This window comes from Gopherus flavomarginatus, chromosome 2, assembly GCF_025201925.1.
Source record: "Gopherus flavomarginatus isolate rGopFla2 chromosome 2, rGopFla2.mat.asm, whole genome shotgun sequence".
Taxonomy (NCBI): Eukaryota; Metazoa; Chordata; order Testudines; family Testudinidae; genus Gopherus; species Gopherus flavomarginatus.
The window spans coordinates 275,572,573-275,588,220 of record NC_066618.1 but is presented as its reverse complement, the minus strand read 5'-3'; the positions used below and the strand labels follow the sequence as shown (position 1 = coordinate 275,588,220).

General features: G+C 43.0%; 1 protein-coding gene across 1 annotated transcript in view; it reads right to left on the bottom strand.

Annotated features, from left to right (window-relative positions):
* Nucleotides 1-320: 320 nt before the first annotated feature.
* MED30 (mediator complex subunit 30) overlaps nt 321-15,648 on the bottom strand; it is a 71,939-nt gene continuing 56,611 nt past the window's right edge. The window contains exon 5 of the mRNA XM_050941405.1: nt 321-932. Coding sequence (XP_050797362.1) covers nt 864-932 — 69 coding nt within the window. The 3' untranslated portion in view covers nt 321-863. The remainder of the gene's footprint in view (nt 933-15,648) is intronic.

Below are 15,648 nucleotides of genomic sequence, written 5' to 3'. Positions count from 1 at the left end.
CGCCTCTCGCCTGGTCTCTGAGATCTTACTATATCAAATCCCTACATGAGATTTTCCTCTGAGGAATGCCACTTTGTTCAGGAAAAATGTAAACCCTCTGTGGTCCCTTAGACTGTGAGCTCTTTGGGGCAGGCACAGTCTTTTAATTATGTGTGTACAGAGTCTAGTATGATCCTTAGGTGCTATCACAATATAAATAATAAATAATAATGATAAATATCAGGGGGTAGCTGTATTAGTCTGTATCTACAAAAACAACAAGGAGTCCGGTGGCATTTTAAAGACTAATAGATTTATTTGAGCATAAGCTTTCATGGGTAAAAAACCCCACTTCTTCAGATGCATGGAGTGAAAATTACAGATGCAGGCATTATTATACTGACACATGCAGAGAAGGGATTTACCTCACAAGTGGAGAACCAGTGTTGACAGGGACAATTAAATCAGGGTGGATGTAGTTCACTCCCAATAATGGATGAGGAGGTGTCAATTCCAGAAGAGGTAAAGTTGCTTTTGTAGTGAGCCAGCCACTCCCTGTCCCTATTCAAGCCCAAATTAATGGTGTTAAATTTGCAAATGAATTTTAGTTCTGCTGTTTCTCTTTCAAGTCTGTTTCTGAAGTTTTTTTGTTGAAGTATGGCTACTTTTAAATCTGTTATAGAATGTCCAGGAAGATTAGTAGTAATAAACTATGTGTATGTGTGTTATTGTTTAGTGACTCTAAGTGTTAATATCTCTGTGTGTCTCTGCAGACAGTCACAAATTATTTAATACCTAGAAATAGAGTGAATTTATATTTGTCCATCTAATGCTGAACACCCAAAAACTGCTCCCATAATTACGGCCAGCCTCATAATCCTCCTTCATCTCTTCCTCCTCAGCTTCTTCCTTCCTGCCCACTCTGCTTTGAAGCTGGCTGCTGTGCCCAAGAACTGTTCCGTGTCAAAAAAAGAGAGAGAGAAAAAGATGTTAATGTGAAATGAGCTAGGTAGAGTTCTGTTTTCCAGTGCAGTTAATTACATTTTATGGATCCAGTGCTTCATTTTCTGTTTCTTTATGTTAACTTCACAACTAATGCAATGCTGTAACACTTTGTATGCAGTTGTGTGCCACAGAGCTAATGGGGCAATAAAGCAACAGCAGTTATTCATGTGCTTAAGTCCATCCCTGTTCTGCAAAGCACTTAAGCTTACTGGCCCAGAGCCTCAAAGGTACTTAAGTGCCTAACTCATGGGAGTTCAGTGTCTAAATACCTTGGAGGATTTGGGCCATTGACCTCAATGGAACTCAAGCACTTACCTGAAGTACGCCTGTGCTTTGCTAAATATGGACTGCAGATTCAGAGGCTGTCATAAACAGATAGTTAAAGGTTAATAGAACAGAAGCTCTGATTGGAGGTGCTGGTTCTGGGGTGGGGCCAGAAATGAGGAGTTCAGGGTGCGGGAGGGGGCTCCGGGCTCGGCCAGGTTAGTGGGGTGGGGGGGGTGAGGGCTCCAGCTAGAGGTGCGGGCTCTGGGGTGAGGCTGTGTGTCATAAACAGATAAGTAAGAGTTAATAGAACAAAAGTACTTCACATCTCTTTTGCCTGTAAAGGGTTAACAAGATCAGTGAGCCTGGCTGTCACCTGACCAGAGGACCAATCAGGGGACAGGGTACTTTCAAATCTTGAGGGAGGGAAGTTTTTGTGTGTGCTGTTAGATTTTGGTTGTTCTCTCTGGGTTCTGAGAGTGACCAGACGTGCAACCAGGTTTCTCTCCACTCTTTCTGATCCAGGCTCTTGTATGTCCAGAATAGTAAGTGCTGGGTAGATAAGGCGAGTTAGGCTTGTGTTTGTTTTCTTTATTTGCAAATGTGTATTTGGCTGGAAGGAGTTCAAATTTGTATTTTGCTGAAAGGATTTTAATTTGTACTTGTATACTTAGGCTGGGATGGTATTCCCAGTGTTTATAGCTGAAAGACCCTGTAACATATTCCATCTTAAATTTACAAAGATAATTTTTACTGTTTTTTCTTTCTTTAATTAAAAGCTTTTCTTGTTTAAGAACCTGATAGTTTTTTTATTCTGGTGAGACCCCAGGGGACTGGGTCTGGATCCACCAGGGAATTGGTGGGGAGAAAGGAGGGAAGGGGGAGAGAGAGGTTAATTTTCTCTCTGTGTTAGGATTACTTTCTCTCTCAGGGAGAGTCTGGGAGTGGGAGAGAGAAGGAGGGGGGAAAGTGAATTTTCCTCTCTGTTTTAAGATTCAAGGAGTTTGAATCACAGTGATCTTCCAGAGTAACCCAGGGAGGGGAAGCCTGGGAGAGGCAACGGTGAGGGAAAGGGTTTACTTTCCTTGTGTTAAGATCCAGAGGGACTGGGTCTTGGGGGTCACTGGGCAAGGTTTTGGGGGGGACCAGAGTGTACCAGGCACTGGAATTCCTGGTTGGTGGCAGCGCTACAAGTACTAAGCTGGTAATTGAGCTTAGAGGAATTCATGCTGGTACCCCATCTTTTGGACGCTAAGGTTCAGAGTGGGGGATTATACCATGACAGAGGCCTATGAGCATAACTGCTTAACAGGAGAGTTAACTTTTTTCACCATACTTGTGCGGCACACGATAGCTAACATGGTACTGTCAACAATGTAACAGACAAGAACAAACTAATTAGAAAAATTTTCAGTTAATTATTGTGACAGCAAATGGTACCTAAGACAATACTTTCAATTACTCTGAAGTTACAGCAGTGATGTAGCATATTTGGATATTAGGAAACACTATTTCACTAGAAGGGTGGTGAAGCACTGGAATGGGTTACCTGTAGAGGTGGTCAAATCTCCTTCCTCAGAGGTTTTTAAGGCCTTGCTTGACAAAGCCCTGGCTGGGATGATTTAGTTGGGATTGATCCTGCTTTGAGGAGGGGGTTGGACTGGTTGACCTCCTGAGGTCTCTTCCAACCCTAATCTTCTGTTATTTTAGTAAATGGTAGAACACTCTAACTGCACTTGCTAACATTGTCTGGATATGAAACTTGATACTTACGTACAATTCTAAACACAGAGGGCCAGATCCTCAGCTGGTATAAATCAGATGATGATCCCATGTCAATTTACACTGGTTAAAGATCTGACTCACAGCTTCCTTAGTAGGGTAGGAATGATAAAAAAAACTCTATATGTGCATTTACTTTTCAACGGTTAACCAAACATAGTCCAGCAATGTGCTGCACATGGATTTTAAGCAATTAAAATATTGTACTACAGACTTACCTCTAAATCTGTGGTCCTGAAATTGCAACTTTCTCAGTCTCTGCCACACATTTTACAAATGTTGGGAGCAGAAGAGCAGCTTTCAGAGCTCCCAGCGAGTGCGAGTTTGCTCTGCACATTTTTGTTGACACCTATCTCCTAATAGATGTGTAACACCAATAGACCCTGGTTGTCAGTGGGCAGGATTGAACTTGGGACTTCTGGAGCTTTGTGCATGAGCTTCTACCGCATGAGCTAAAAGCCAGCTGGTGCTTAGCTAAGGCTACAGAGCAGGCTCATTTTATCTTCTCTCTAAGTGGTCTCAGTGCCACTAGATAGGACAGAATACCACACCCAGGAGGTGTGTGGGTTACATACTTCCCCTAGCTGAGGAAGCACATCCTGAGCTTCAGAGACTTCGCAGCTGAATTCCCGGACAAGTCCCCTCTTGTAACGCTGACAGACCCCGGTCATCAGGATTAAACCTGGGACCTCTGGAGCTTCATACATGAGCCTCTACTGCAGGACCTAAAAGACAACTGGCTCTTAGCTAAGGCTCATTTAACTCTCTCTTTAAGTGGTGTTGGTACTACTAGATGGGACAGAACACCATCCCCAGGAGGTGTGTGAGTTACAGATGTAACCATCCTCATACATCCTGGCTTGGCAAACTGATCAGTACTGGAAATAGTATGCAGATACACAGATTGTTCCATGATTTCCAGTAGTTTTTTGGTCTCTCTCCCTCTCCAGAGCATCCAAAAAGCCATTTTATGTGTCTAGTGCTGTAAAAAGGAAACACTAGGCTATCTCCCAAATTTCACTGAAAAGGAAAATTTTATGAAACTTCAGAAAATGTTATCAGAGATATTACACAATATATCAGACTGATGTGTGCTGTCACTGTTTGGTCAGACAAGCTACTGTACAACTGTGCTAGTGTGAATTTCCACAATACAGTGGTCTTAGAAAGGCAAGTCACTTGTCACCATTTCTCACCTCCTTGGCCCTTGGTTAACTAGCTTGGTTGATCTTGGTTAATTTCTCTACCCCCTACTATTGTGAGAGTCCCTGTTGGTGTGGATCTATGCACAACACCAGTATAGTTCCTGATTATCTCCTGAGCTCCACAATGCTGAAACAAAGCTCCTACACATCTCCTGAGCCCCATGGGATCAGAACAGCATAGACACATAGTCACTTCACTATTAGTGAAACTTGTATACGTACCTTGGCTCAGCCCCTGCACACCTTACATGCCTATTGCAGCCCTCCCTAGCATCTTCATGGTTTGTAAGGTATGTTGCAGCTGGCCCAAGGCCTCCTACATACCTGAGGGCTCAGTTTGTAGTCACCCATCCCTCCATAACTCCTTCAGGCCAATTGTACAATACCTGCAAAGACTGAGTGAAGGTCTCCTGTTGACCTCTTCCATCAGTCCCCGTACACTTTGCAAAGCATGCAGGAGCCCTCCATATACCCCCTTCCAATTACAAACCATGCAGAGCCTCAGCCAATGCCACCTTTCCGAAGACTTTCTAGAACACCACTAAGTTGGCAGTGCCCCCAATAGCAGCAGCACTTTACCTGTGTGCCCCCAGCTAAGCATGCTCAATGTTGAAAATGTACTGCATGTGCAATTCTCAACAGCTCTTAATTCTGGAAAATCAAAACCAATTGTAACCGGAACACTCAAAGACACTTCTACTCAGTGAGGACTCTCTCTATGCCAAATGCAGTCTTTCCACACCTCAGCTGCTTTGGCATTAAAGCGGCTGAAAAATAAATAGGTTGCAACATTTTTTTTATAATGAAAAAACATTATTTTCTTTATACTCAGAAATGGCTGAAATGATTTTTCTCCAGCTTTCAAACAAAAATTCAGCTTCAGGCAGAGACCAGGAAAATTTTAGCTTGATAGGTGAATATTTCAAGTTATAAGGGACAGGAAGTTGGGGTTTAGAATGGACAAGTTTAGGCAACCTTAACTATAGAGGTTGTTACTACTCCCGGCAATCTAACCTATCTATCTATTACAGTGAAGTATGTTTACCAATGTGTGTGTAAATATCTAGCCATTTTGGCTGAAAACCTGTTCCGTACAGATAACATGGCAAGAAGAAAGATACACAATGCATGTAGGGGCTGGTTATGAGATTGCACTTATATCAGGAGTAAAGCCGCTGAAGTCAATGGGTTAATGTCAGTTTAAACTCAGTGTCAGACTTATAACATGTAAATGACTGTTTTCCCCTCATTTCGCTCCTTAGCAGCAATGTTGCCTCTATGGGTTCAATGTGCATATAAACAAGTTGCAAAAACAGCAAGCAACTAAACCAAATGAACCCCTGAGGTCTGATCAGCAGCAGCTCAGAATTTATCATCCTGTTTTAAATTGGAACTGGGAGCACAGCATAGTCATTTTATTGATTGGATTAGAGGAAAATTGAGCTGGCTGATCTGTATGATGACATTATTGAGTTGTAGCTGCAGCTTTGACAGAAACCAAAGAGTTTTTTATTAGATTATTGCAGGGATAAAAGGTAATGCGGAGGTGAGCAGGCACTGGTCTTGATGCCTTCATGTTTAGAATCTGCAAGTAGGGCCCACTGAATGTACAGGAGCACTCTGCTTTTCTTTTTAAATTCACCCACCGTTCTTGAAACCAAACAGATATGAGAGCTAATTGCCGAATTCCTCATTAAAAAGTGATCACGTTACTCTTGCTCCGTGTCCAAGGGAGAACATTTGTGCCCTTTAAAAAAAAAAAAATCTTTAGAGATCAATATGCTGCCTGACAATTTTACTATAGTAAAGGTGAAGAAATTGTGGTGTGATATGACACCTACTGTCTAGCAGGGAGAATCACACTTCACATTACACTGGGATCTGAGTCGCATCACTAATTTTTTCATTTGTTAAAACTAACTGTTTCAGAGGGAAAAAACTGACACTTTCTCCTGTGGGAGTGTGTGATAATAAGTTACTAATCTGAACCCTCTGTTTTATAGGCATAGTATGCATGTTTAAGTTGATGGTCTGGTTTTAAAACACAATGTTCTTTGATTCCACTTATTTATGGCTGAGTGAAGAATGCCAGCAGCATACGCTCTAGTCAGCACAAGACAGTGACCTACAGGTTATGTTTTTGATATGATAATATATTTTATTTATACGATGTCTGTCAGCAGAAGGAGCGTCACATGAGATACGGCTGAAATGAAACCACAGCTGAAATGCTATATCAAAAGGAATAGGCCTAGTTTTCCATTGACTTCCACCATGCAGGGCCCAATACTGCAGTGACAGCCACATGGGAGGAACCCTGCATGGGCACTGGGGTCATACCCATATAAATCTGGTGTAAAATAAGAATAGCAACACTTTACATGTGCCTTGCAGTGGAGGAAATGGCTAGTTATGGTGCAGGGCAATGGAGAATCAGGCCGCCATGGGGTTTTATTTTTATGTTTTTAACATCTGTTTGAGGATCTCAAATCACTTGGAAAACATTGACTACTGTTCTTTACCCCCCTGTGGAGTAGCTAAGTGAACTAACGGACAGTGAGACTATATGACACACGGGATGAAATCTTGGCCCTATTCAAGTTCAATGGCAAAACTCCCATTGACTTCAGTGGGGCCAGAATTTCGCCCACTGCTAATTTGAGACTAGAACCCAGGAATCTTGACTCCCAGCCCCCTACTACAATCATCAGATCACACTCGCTGTCAAAACACAAAAGGAAAAAGCGCCAGATCCTCAGCTGGTAAAATCAATGGGGGCTCTGCTGATTTGCAAGGGCTGAGGAGCTGTGCTTTGGAATTAAAAGCCAGAGCACTTCTCAGCTCAGAAGGCATGGGACAGTCACCTAACTTAAGGCTCCAGAAACAGCACAATTCGCTCTTTATTTTTGTGTGTCCTCACCCCAGGGCTGAACACCAGCTGAGTATATTCTATGGGCCTGATGCAGTTCTCATTGACTTCTCTTGGAAATGTGGACCCAGATCCTTACAGATATTTAGGTGCCGATCTACCTCTAGGCACCTAGATGTACCATTTAGATATCAAGGATATTTTCAAAGCTTCTGCTCAGCTGCAGCCTAATTCCATAGGTGCCTAAGTCCCCATGGCACCTAAGAACATATCTACACTGCAGCTGGGAGTGAGCCTCACATGCTACTGGGACTCAGGTTAGTGTGCTAAAAATAGCAGTGTGGACATTGCTGCTCTCAAGCCTAGGGGTTCGGGTGGGCTTATAAGGCCTCAAAGCAGGAGTCTCAGACTAGGCAAGGGGATGCCTATCTTGCCAGCTGGGCCTGATTTTGCAGGTGTGTTCTGATACCTGTCAGATCCACAGCAGAAGGGCTGGAGGCAAGCCGGCGCAGGTGGGAGGGCCAGCAGAGCACCAATACAAGAGAGCCAGGAGCACAGGACAGTGTAGGGCAAACATGTGAGAAATATTGACTGTGAGCAGGAGAAGGAGAGAGCCCTAGAGGCTGCTAGGGCATGTGCTACCTAAGCAGCTGACCTGGCTTCAGCGCCTAACTCCAGGAGAGGGTCTGTGGCTGAGGATCCTGAGTGTAGGGAGGCACCTATGTCTGGCCTCTCAACCAGGCACATCAGATCAGCTGCTTGGATGTTTAAACCCCTCTCCCTGACATTTCACTCCTGGCTATCCTAGCAGGGAGCCCCCTGCTCAGCTGGCCAGCATCTGAAAACCCTTTTCTTTGCCTGGGCAACTAGCACCGGGTTGAAAATTCCATTGGGCATCAGGCCACCTAGCAGTTAGGCATTGCCATGCTGAGAGAAGCAATGCCCAAGTACCTTTAAGGATCTGGGCCTGGGTGCTTAGCCTCTCTGAAAATCAGGCCCCTATAGTTTAGCTCTAGTCAACCATACACCATGAAAAATAATTATAAACAAAGAAGCAACAGAGAGTCCTGTGGCACCTTTAAGACTAACAGATGTATTGGAGCATAAGCTTTCATGGGTGAATACCCACTTTGTCAGACGCATGTAATGGAAATTTCCAGAGGCGGGTATAAATATGCAGGCAAGAATCAGTCTGGAGATAACGAGGTTAGTTCAGTCAGGGAGGGTGAGGTCCTCTGCTAGCAGCTGAGGTGTGAACAAAAGAGTGGAATAATTCTCTCTTGCAGGACAGGTCCCTGGACACTCTTTATTTACCACAGCTATGAATATGATAGCATGCATCTTTCTTTGCCTTGGGGACAAGTTCTAAGAGCCTGCTCCAATGCCTACTTTATAGTCACTGGAAAGACTCCCATTGACTTAATGGGCACTGGATCAGGCCCTTAATAACAATGTTGATGTAATAGTTCCTTGCACAGGAAGTGGTGATGAAGCTAATAATGAGTAGTAGGGTGGACGTAATAAAAGAAAAAATTAGGCTGAATGTCAGAAGAAACTTCCTATTGGTGAGATTTCTTAGATCATGGAATAGTCCTACCAAAGTGTCACTGCTTGATTTTTTTAATTTTATTTTTAATAAGCCTGGACAAAACACAGAAAGTATATCACAGGGCACAATTCTGCCCTGGCCAAGGGACTGAATCCTATTCTGTTCTTGTACTATTTGGATTAAACTACTGAATAGATTTTTAAATGTTTAAGGCTTGTAAAAAAGGTTTTAGACCCTCAGATGAAAAATACTGCATAAATATATTTTATTGAACCAACTTCTGTTCTATTTTCACCAACAGAAGATAGTCCAATAAAAGATATCACCTATCTACTTTCTCTCTCTCTCATATCTTGGGACCAACATGGCTACAATACACTGCAAGCATTATTGTATCCATCTATATGCTATGATTTTATATTGGTTCTTTGAAGTCGTTTTTAACATGCATCTTGCATACACTCCAATATTGTATTAGCACTGAAAACATTCAGAAAAATTCCGTTCTAGCTTATAGGAAACTCTGCTTCTTCAAGTTGTACTGGATATCAATGACAGTAAATCTAACTCTCTAACCTTCCTTAGTTGAGCTACACTAGAGTTAGGACCACCAGAGTTATGAACTGGCCAGTCAACCACACACCTCTTTTGGAACCGGAAGTACACAAGCAGGCAGCAACAGAGACCAAACCCGCTCCAACAAGTGCAGTAGAGTGCTGTGTTAAATGTAAACTACTAAAAAAATTAGCAAAAAAGATTTTTTTTTAAATTAAGGGAAAGTTAAAAACAAAGATTTGACAAGGTAAGGAAACTGTTTCAATGCTTGTTTCATTTAAATTAAGATGGTTAAAAGCAGCATTTTTCTTTAACATAGTGAAGTTTCAAAGTTGAATTAAGTCAATGTTCAGTAGTAAACTTTCAAAAGAACAACCATAACATTTTGTTCAGCGTTACGAACATTTCAGAGTTATGAACAACCTCCCTTCCTGAGGTGCTCTTAACTCTGAGGTTCTACTGTACTTATATTCAGCTACTGCATGTAAGTTGAGAAGTGTTTCCTTTTTGCTTCTGAAAAAGTTATGATGGTGGAATTGTTGTTGGCTGGAAAGGCATTAACTAGAGATGCATTAGCGTGAGACAGGCTGGTGACCTAGACAGCATTTCAGTAATAGTGACAGTATAGATGCCAAAGAGCTCTTTTTATATTGCAATTGTTAATTTAACTGTGTTGTTCTTTTACTGGCTCATTGATTTCTTTTTATTTTTGGGAAAGATGAGTCATCTGATGCCTCCTCTTGCAAATCCTTACTCTGTTATGAGCAGGGGCTACTTATGTGAGTAATCCTACTGGCTTCAGGATTGCGAACAAGAGTATGTTCACAAGATCAGGCACTGGTTAGCTGTAAAGAAAAAGATCAGCTAGTTTCCCCTCACCAGTCATTACATTTTGTGTATGTTAAAACACTTGATCAGATTGCAGTAGTATCAGCTGGATCAGCCAGCAGGTCAGCTCCACTACTGATTTTCTAGATGGGTTTAGAGGTAAACTTTTAAATTGCCTAAGTGACACCTAAGGACTATTTTTAAAGGTAACTTAGAACCAGTGGAGTTAGGTATCTAAGTGCCATGTTAGGTGTCTAAGTCCAACATTGAGGTTAATGAAATTTTCAAAATAGCTGCTTAGCTGTTGTCCAACTCTGTAGTCACCTAAATCCCTGTCGCAACTAAGTTTCCACTGGTAGGCATGTGCAAAACCACATAAATTCTCATACCACCAAGTAGCTTGGCGCCTTCACTCACACCTAAGTCCTAGCAGGATTTTCCAACTAGGTATTCCCCCACCTATCTCGCCTGCAAAGTCTGATGTGGTAGGCATGCTTAGAACACTCCTAGAAGATCAGAGCTTGCACAAATGATAGTTGGGGGTGGGCATGCATGTGTGCCACAACACCCAACAGCTCACTGGTTAGTGTACACAGATGGGCTGGGGGAAGACCTATTTGTAAATCCCACTCTCCCTGATTTGGTACAGGGACTTTGATCTCCCATATCCTGGAGGAGTAGTCTAACCCACTGAGCTATTTGGTATGGAGGGGGGTCTCTTTCTTTCTGGTTTTCCATGAAAAAAGTCTGGGTTTCATCTGCTATGGCATGGGCTGACTTGGCTTAGGCACCCAACTCCAGGAGAGGGGTTATGGCTCAGAATCCAGTGTGAAGGGAGACTCAAGCCCAGATCGATGGGACTTAGCCCCACTCCTTTCCTTTATGTTTGACTCCTGGCTAGCTTAGGCAGGTCCCTGCTGAGATTGCTGGCTTCCGGAGAACCTCCATTCTTAGGGGGGAAGGGATAGGTCAGTGGTTTGCACATTAGCCTGCTAAACTCAATGTTACAAGTTCACTCCTTGTGGGGACCAGCTGGGGCAAAATCAGTACTTGGTCCTGCTAGCAAAGGCAGCAGCTGGACTCAATGACCCTTCAGGGTCCCTTTCAGCTCTCTGAGATAAGTATACCTCCAAAATTTAGGTCCTAACTCTCCCCAGGCAATGCATAGGGCACCTGGGTGTCTAATTTGGGGCTGAGAATTTCACTAGTCAGCAGGGTGCCTGGGTTAGGTCTTGCAGCACCCTAGTAACTTTGTGAATCAAGCCTAAATTACCTTTGAAAATAGAACTTAGACTTCTGAGACACTTTTGAAATTTTACCCCAGGTCTGTATCATTTTACATTTTTTTAGTGTTTTTCTCATTTTGGGATGCAATATCATCAGATAGTGCATTGAAACAAAATCCTAGGTCTGTACCTTCAGTGGGCTAGGGTGCCAAACATTGCATCCACCATTTGCTATGCTAAATGAAGAAAATGACTAAGTATTCATGTGGTGACTTTGTTCTGCTGAAAGATTTTTGGCAGACTGACACAAAGTCTGCTGTGAGCAGATTTCCTCCTACTATTTTTGATTTCATGCAAATAAGATTTGCAGGATGCCAGTTGATCTCTGCTTGTGACTGATATATATAGCATTGACAATCCCACATGGCATTTATATTTGAAAATCCTAATTTAATTGTATTCATGGGGCACTCACAAAGAGCAAGATCTTGTTCCAATCCTATTTCTTACTTCCTCTCCCTCTCCCCCCATTCTGTTCCAGCTGCTTTGTTTTGAACATGGATGTTTGTAAAATCCACAGCAGACTGCAATCACTGTCATAAACAGATAGCTAAGGGTTAATGTCTCTTTCACCTGGAAAGAAGTAACCTGAAACACCTGACCAGAGGACCAATCAGGAAACAAAACTTTTTCAAATCTGGGTGGAGGGAAGTTTGTGTGTGAGTCCTTTGTTCTTTGTCTTGAATCTGTCCCTCTCGGCTACGGGAAGGATTTTTCTATTTCCTGCTTTCTAATCTTCTGTTTCCAAGTTGTGAGTACAAAGATAGGTTTGTTTTTTTGTATTTACATGTATGTAGTTGTTGGAATGTGTTAAATTGTATTCTTTTGAATAAGGCTGTTTATTCATATTTCTTTTAAGCAATTGACCCTGTATTTGTCACCTTAATATAGAGAGACCATTTTTATGTATTTTTCTTTCTTTTTACATAAAGCTTTCTTTTTAAGACCTGTTGGAGTTTTTCTTTAGTGGGGAACTCCAGGGAATTGAGTCTGTGCTCACCAGGGAATTGGTGGGAGGAAGAAGTCAGGGGGAAATCTCTGTGTGTTAGATTTACTAGCCTGACTTTGCATACCCTCTGGGTGAAGAGGGAAGTGCTTGTGTTTTCCAGGACTGGAAATAGAGAGGGTGAAATCCCTCTGTTTAGATTCACGGAGTTTGCTTCTGTGTATCTCTCCAGGAACCCAGGGAGGGAACACCTGGAAGGGAGAAGGGAAGGGAAATGGTTTATTCCCCTTTGTTGTGAGACTCAAGGAATTTGGGTCTTGGGGTCCCCAGGGAAGGTTTTTTAGGGGGACCAGAGTGCCCCAAAACACTCTAATTTTTTGGGTGGTGGCAGTTTTACCAGGTCCAAGCTGGTAACTAAACTTGGAGGTTTTCATGCTAACCCCCATATTTTGGACGCTAAGGTCCAAATCTGGGACTAGGTTATGACAATCACAAAAAACACAAGTAGCTAACAAGCCACCATCCTTTTATCTTTCACTCTCCAGTTCGGACACATGAAACTTCCTATTAAAGAATTCTGGGTAGGTTAGTCAAACAACCATTTCTTGTCTTCCAAGACTAGGGAAACGGTGACTTCAAAGTACAAGATGCAAATGTAATGACATCAAGTCAACTTTGGGGCACGTGGAGATGCATTGCAATCATCTTGGCCAATGATCCCCAACATTTACAGCAATACAAACAGCAGAGGAGGAGCAAACAGCAGTTTCTTGGACAGCAAGAGAGCATCATAAGCGTCAGGCTACAAGTGGAGTTCCTTCATCCAACAAATTCCTGTGGAATGAAGACTCCTGTGCAAAGCACCTTGTAGATCCCCATCCTGGACTTTTTCAACTCCTCCCTCCAACCCACAAACCATCCTCTGCTAGCTTTACAACCACTCTTCAACACCACACCACGCTTTCTCATTCAACAGAAGACCAGCAGACCTGATTGCAAAAATCTTAGGGCTAGATTCACACAGGGGATTTAGGCACCTAACTGCCACTTTAGGCACCTAAGCCCAAGATTTAGGTGATACCGGTATTCACAAAACTCTCTCTCTCCTCAGTACTTCTTACTATCCCTGCTTAACATGCTGGCTCCTGTGAATCCCCTTTTTAGGTGCTTAACTCTCCCCAGTCATTGTAAAGGGACTCTGGGCACCTAATTTGGGGTTGAATTCCACTAGGCAGCAGGGCCCCTAAAGGTTAAGTGCTCACAGTTGCAGCGCCCAAGTTCCCATTTGAATGTCATGTTCTGTCCCCCTTAGTGTCAGGTTCTGTCACTCACGTTCACATGGAGTAGCCCTGCATTTTATGGGTAAAGCCTACTGATTTCAGTGAGATGACTCATAAAGTATGGATCTATTCAGTAAGGGTGACAGAATCTAGCCCACAGGCAGTGGCATTGGAACTATTTTTATAGTGGGGGTGCAGAAAGCCATTGAACAAAACAGCAAACCCTGTATATGATGGAAACCACTTCAAGCGAGGGTGCGCTGCCACACCCCCAGCACCTCTAGTTCCAGCATCTCTGCTCATAGGTATTAGCTAACTTCTGCATTCCTGCTTAGTATAACTGAAGTTGGCTGGATCTGATCACTGCAGAGCAGTAGTCATGCTCTGTGACTGACTCCCAATGGGACAAGAAGTGGGAGAGGGTGAAAAATACTAGTACATCATGCCTACATACATGTAGCTCTCCCTACACCATCTCCTCCATTCTCGGCTCCATGCCATGTTCCACCTTCCTAATGCACTTGTGGACAGAAAGAAATAGAACTCATTACCATGTGCCACACTAGATCAAGTTTCCATATAACATGTCACTTCTAGCTGGCTTGAGAAAAAACAGTATTCAGCTCTTGACTGTTGAGTTGCACTCATCATCCTAACCTGATGTTGTTTTCAGAGATATTGATGTGCTGTGAAAATATAATAGTAGTCTGAGTACTTCCAAAAAGATAAAAATTCAGAGAGGGCTCTAGATCTCAGATCATTGCTGAGCCTATCCAGCCCTGTATCACTCCTCAGGGGACTAGTAATTAATTTAGTACCTATTCCCAAGTATTGTACATAATTCAGTGTATCTAACATGGTGGGTAATGTAGGCACCTCCAAACAATACGTACCAGATGCAAGTAGGAGAGGACAAGTATCTTCAAATGTTAGGGTGTCAATCTACTGCTTTTCCTAGATCTGTGGGAGGTAATGGCCTTAATTTCTATCAATAGATACGAGCTAAAATATATGACTAGAAAATAGAAGACTGGAGAGCAGCAAATCTTTCTGAGACTATTGCGGACTGAACCAACCCTGATCTCAGAATGGGAGAGTCACAGGACAAGGACTCTACCATCACCTGCTCCACTCAAGGGCACTCAGAGCATGGAGCACAGTGCTCCCAAATGTTGTCTGATTCATTTGTGCTCAATTTAGTCAGTGCACAAGCAGTGTTGGGTGGTGGCTAAGAGATGGCACCATGCCCACTAAAGAATCAACAGATGCTGAGGAAGCTGCCTTAATTTTAACTGCTATACCTTAACAATGGCTTGTGCTGGCAACAGAAGCAGCAACATTGGCTGCTACATGATCCCTAGTATGGACAGGTTTCCTACTTCCTACTACAGAGTATCCTGCCTTGGAGTTTATTGCAGAAGCTCTTGTTAGTGCTGAGAACCCTCCCCTTCAATGGGTTCCCAAAAGCACAGATTCCAATGAATTCACAGGAGGCCTGCATCTGCCCACATTGCTGGAGAAGGGATTATTTGGGGACAGAAACTCACAGGTATGGAAATCTCATTGCACGGACCCTGACGATGAGGCAGGTAGGTGCCCCCACTGTGGTGCTTGTATAACACAGTCATTCTGCTATCAAGTTGGATTCACAGTCAGGTGTCCACTAGAGTTCCATTGCCATGCTGCTTTTGTGTGACTTCATCTGAGCACAGGTCTGTTTCCCGGCTACAGGCTATAGCTGGCTCCCATGGAAGTCATCTGTGCCGTGGCGGCATAATCAGGCCAATGGAAAGCTTGAGGCTGGATGCAGGATTTCAGTGATTGACAATGTTGTTGGTACAAAGAAAAGTGCAAACAATCCATGATAAAACTGTTTATGCCTGGGAGCTGAATAGAATGTTTTAATTGTGGTTTCATAATTTATGGAGTAATTCTCTCTGCTAGACGAGTGGCATTCAGCCTAAAGCAGTAACTCAGGGCTATGATATTGGGGCCAAAGGCCTCACTAAGTATTTTTCTTTTCATTCTAGCTTCTATTTTATTCCTTCCTTAAGCTGCTGACATCAAAGAGGGAAAGGCAAGTGGGTGGCCCATCTCAAG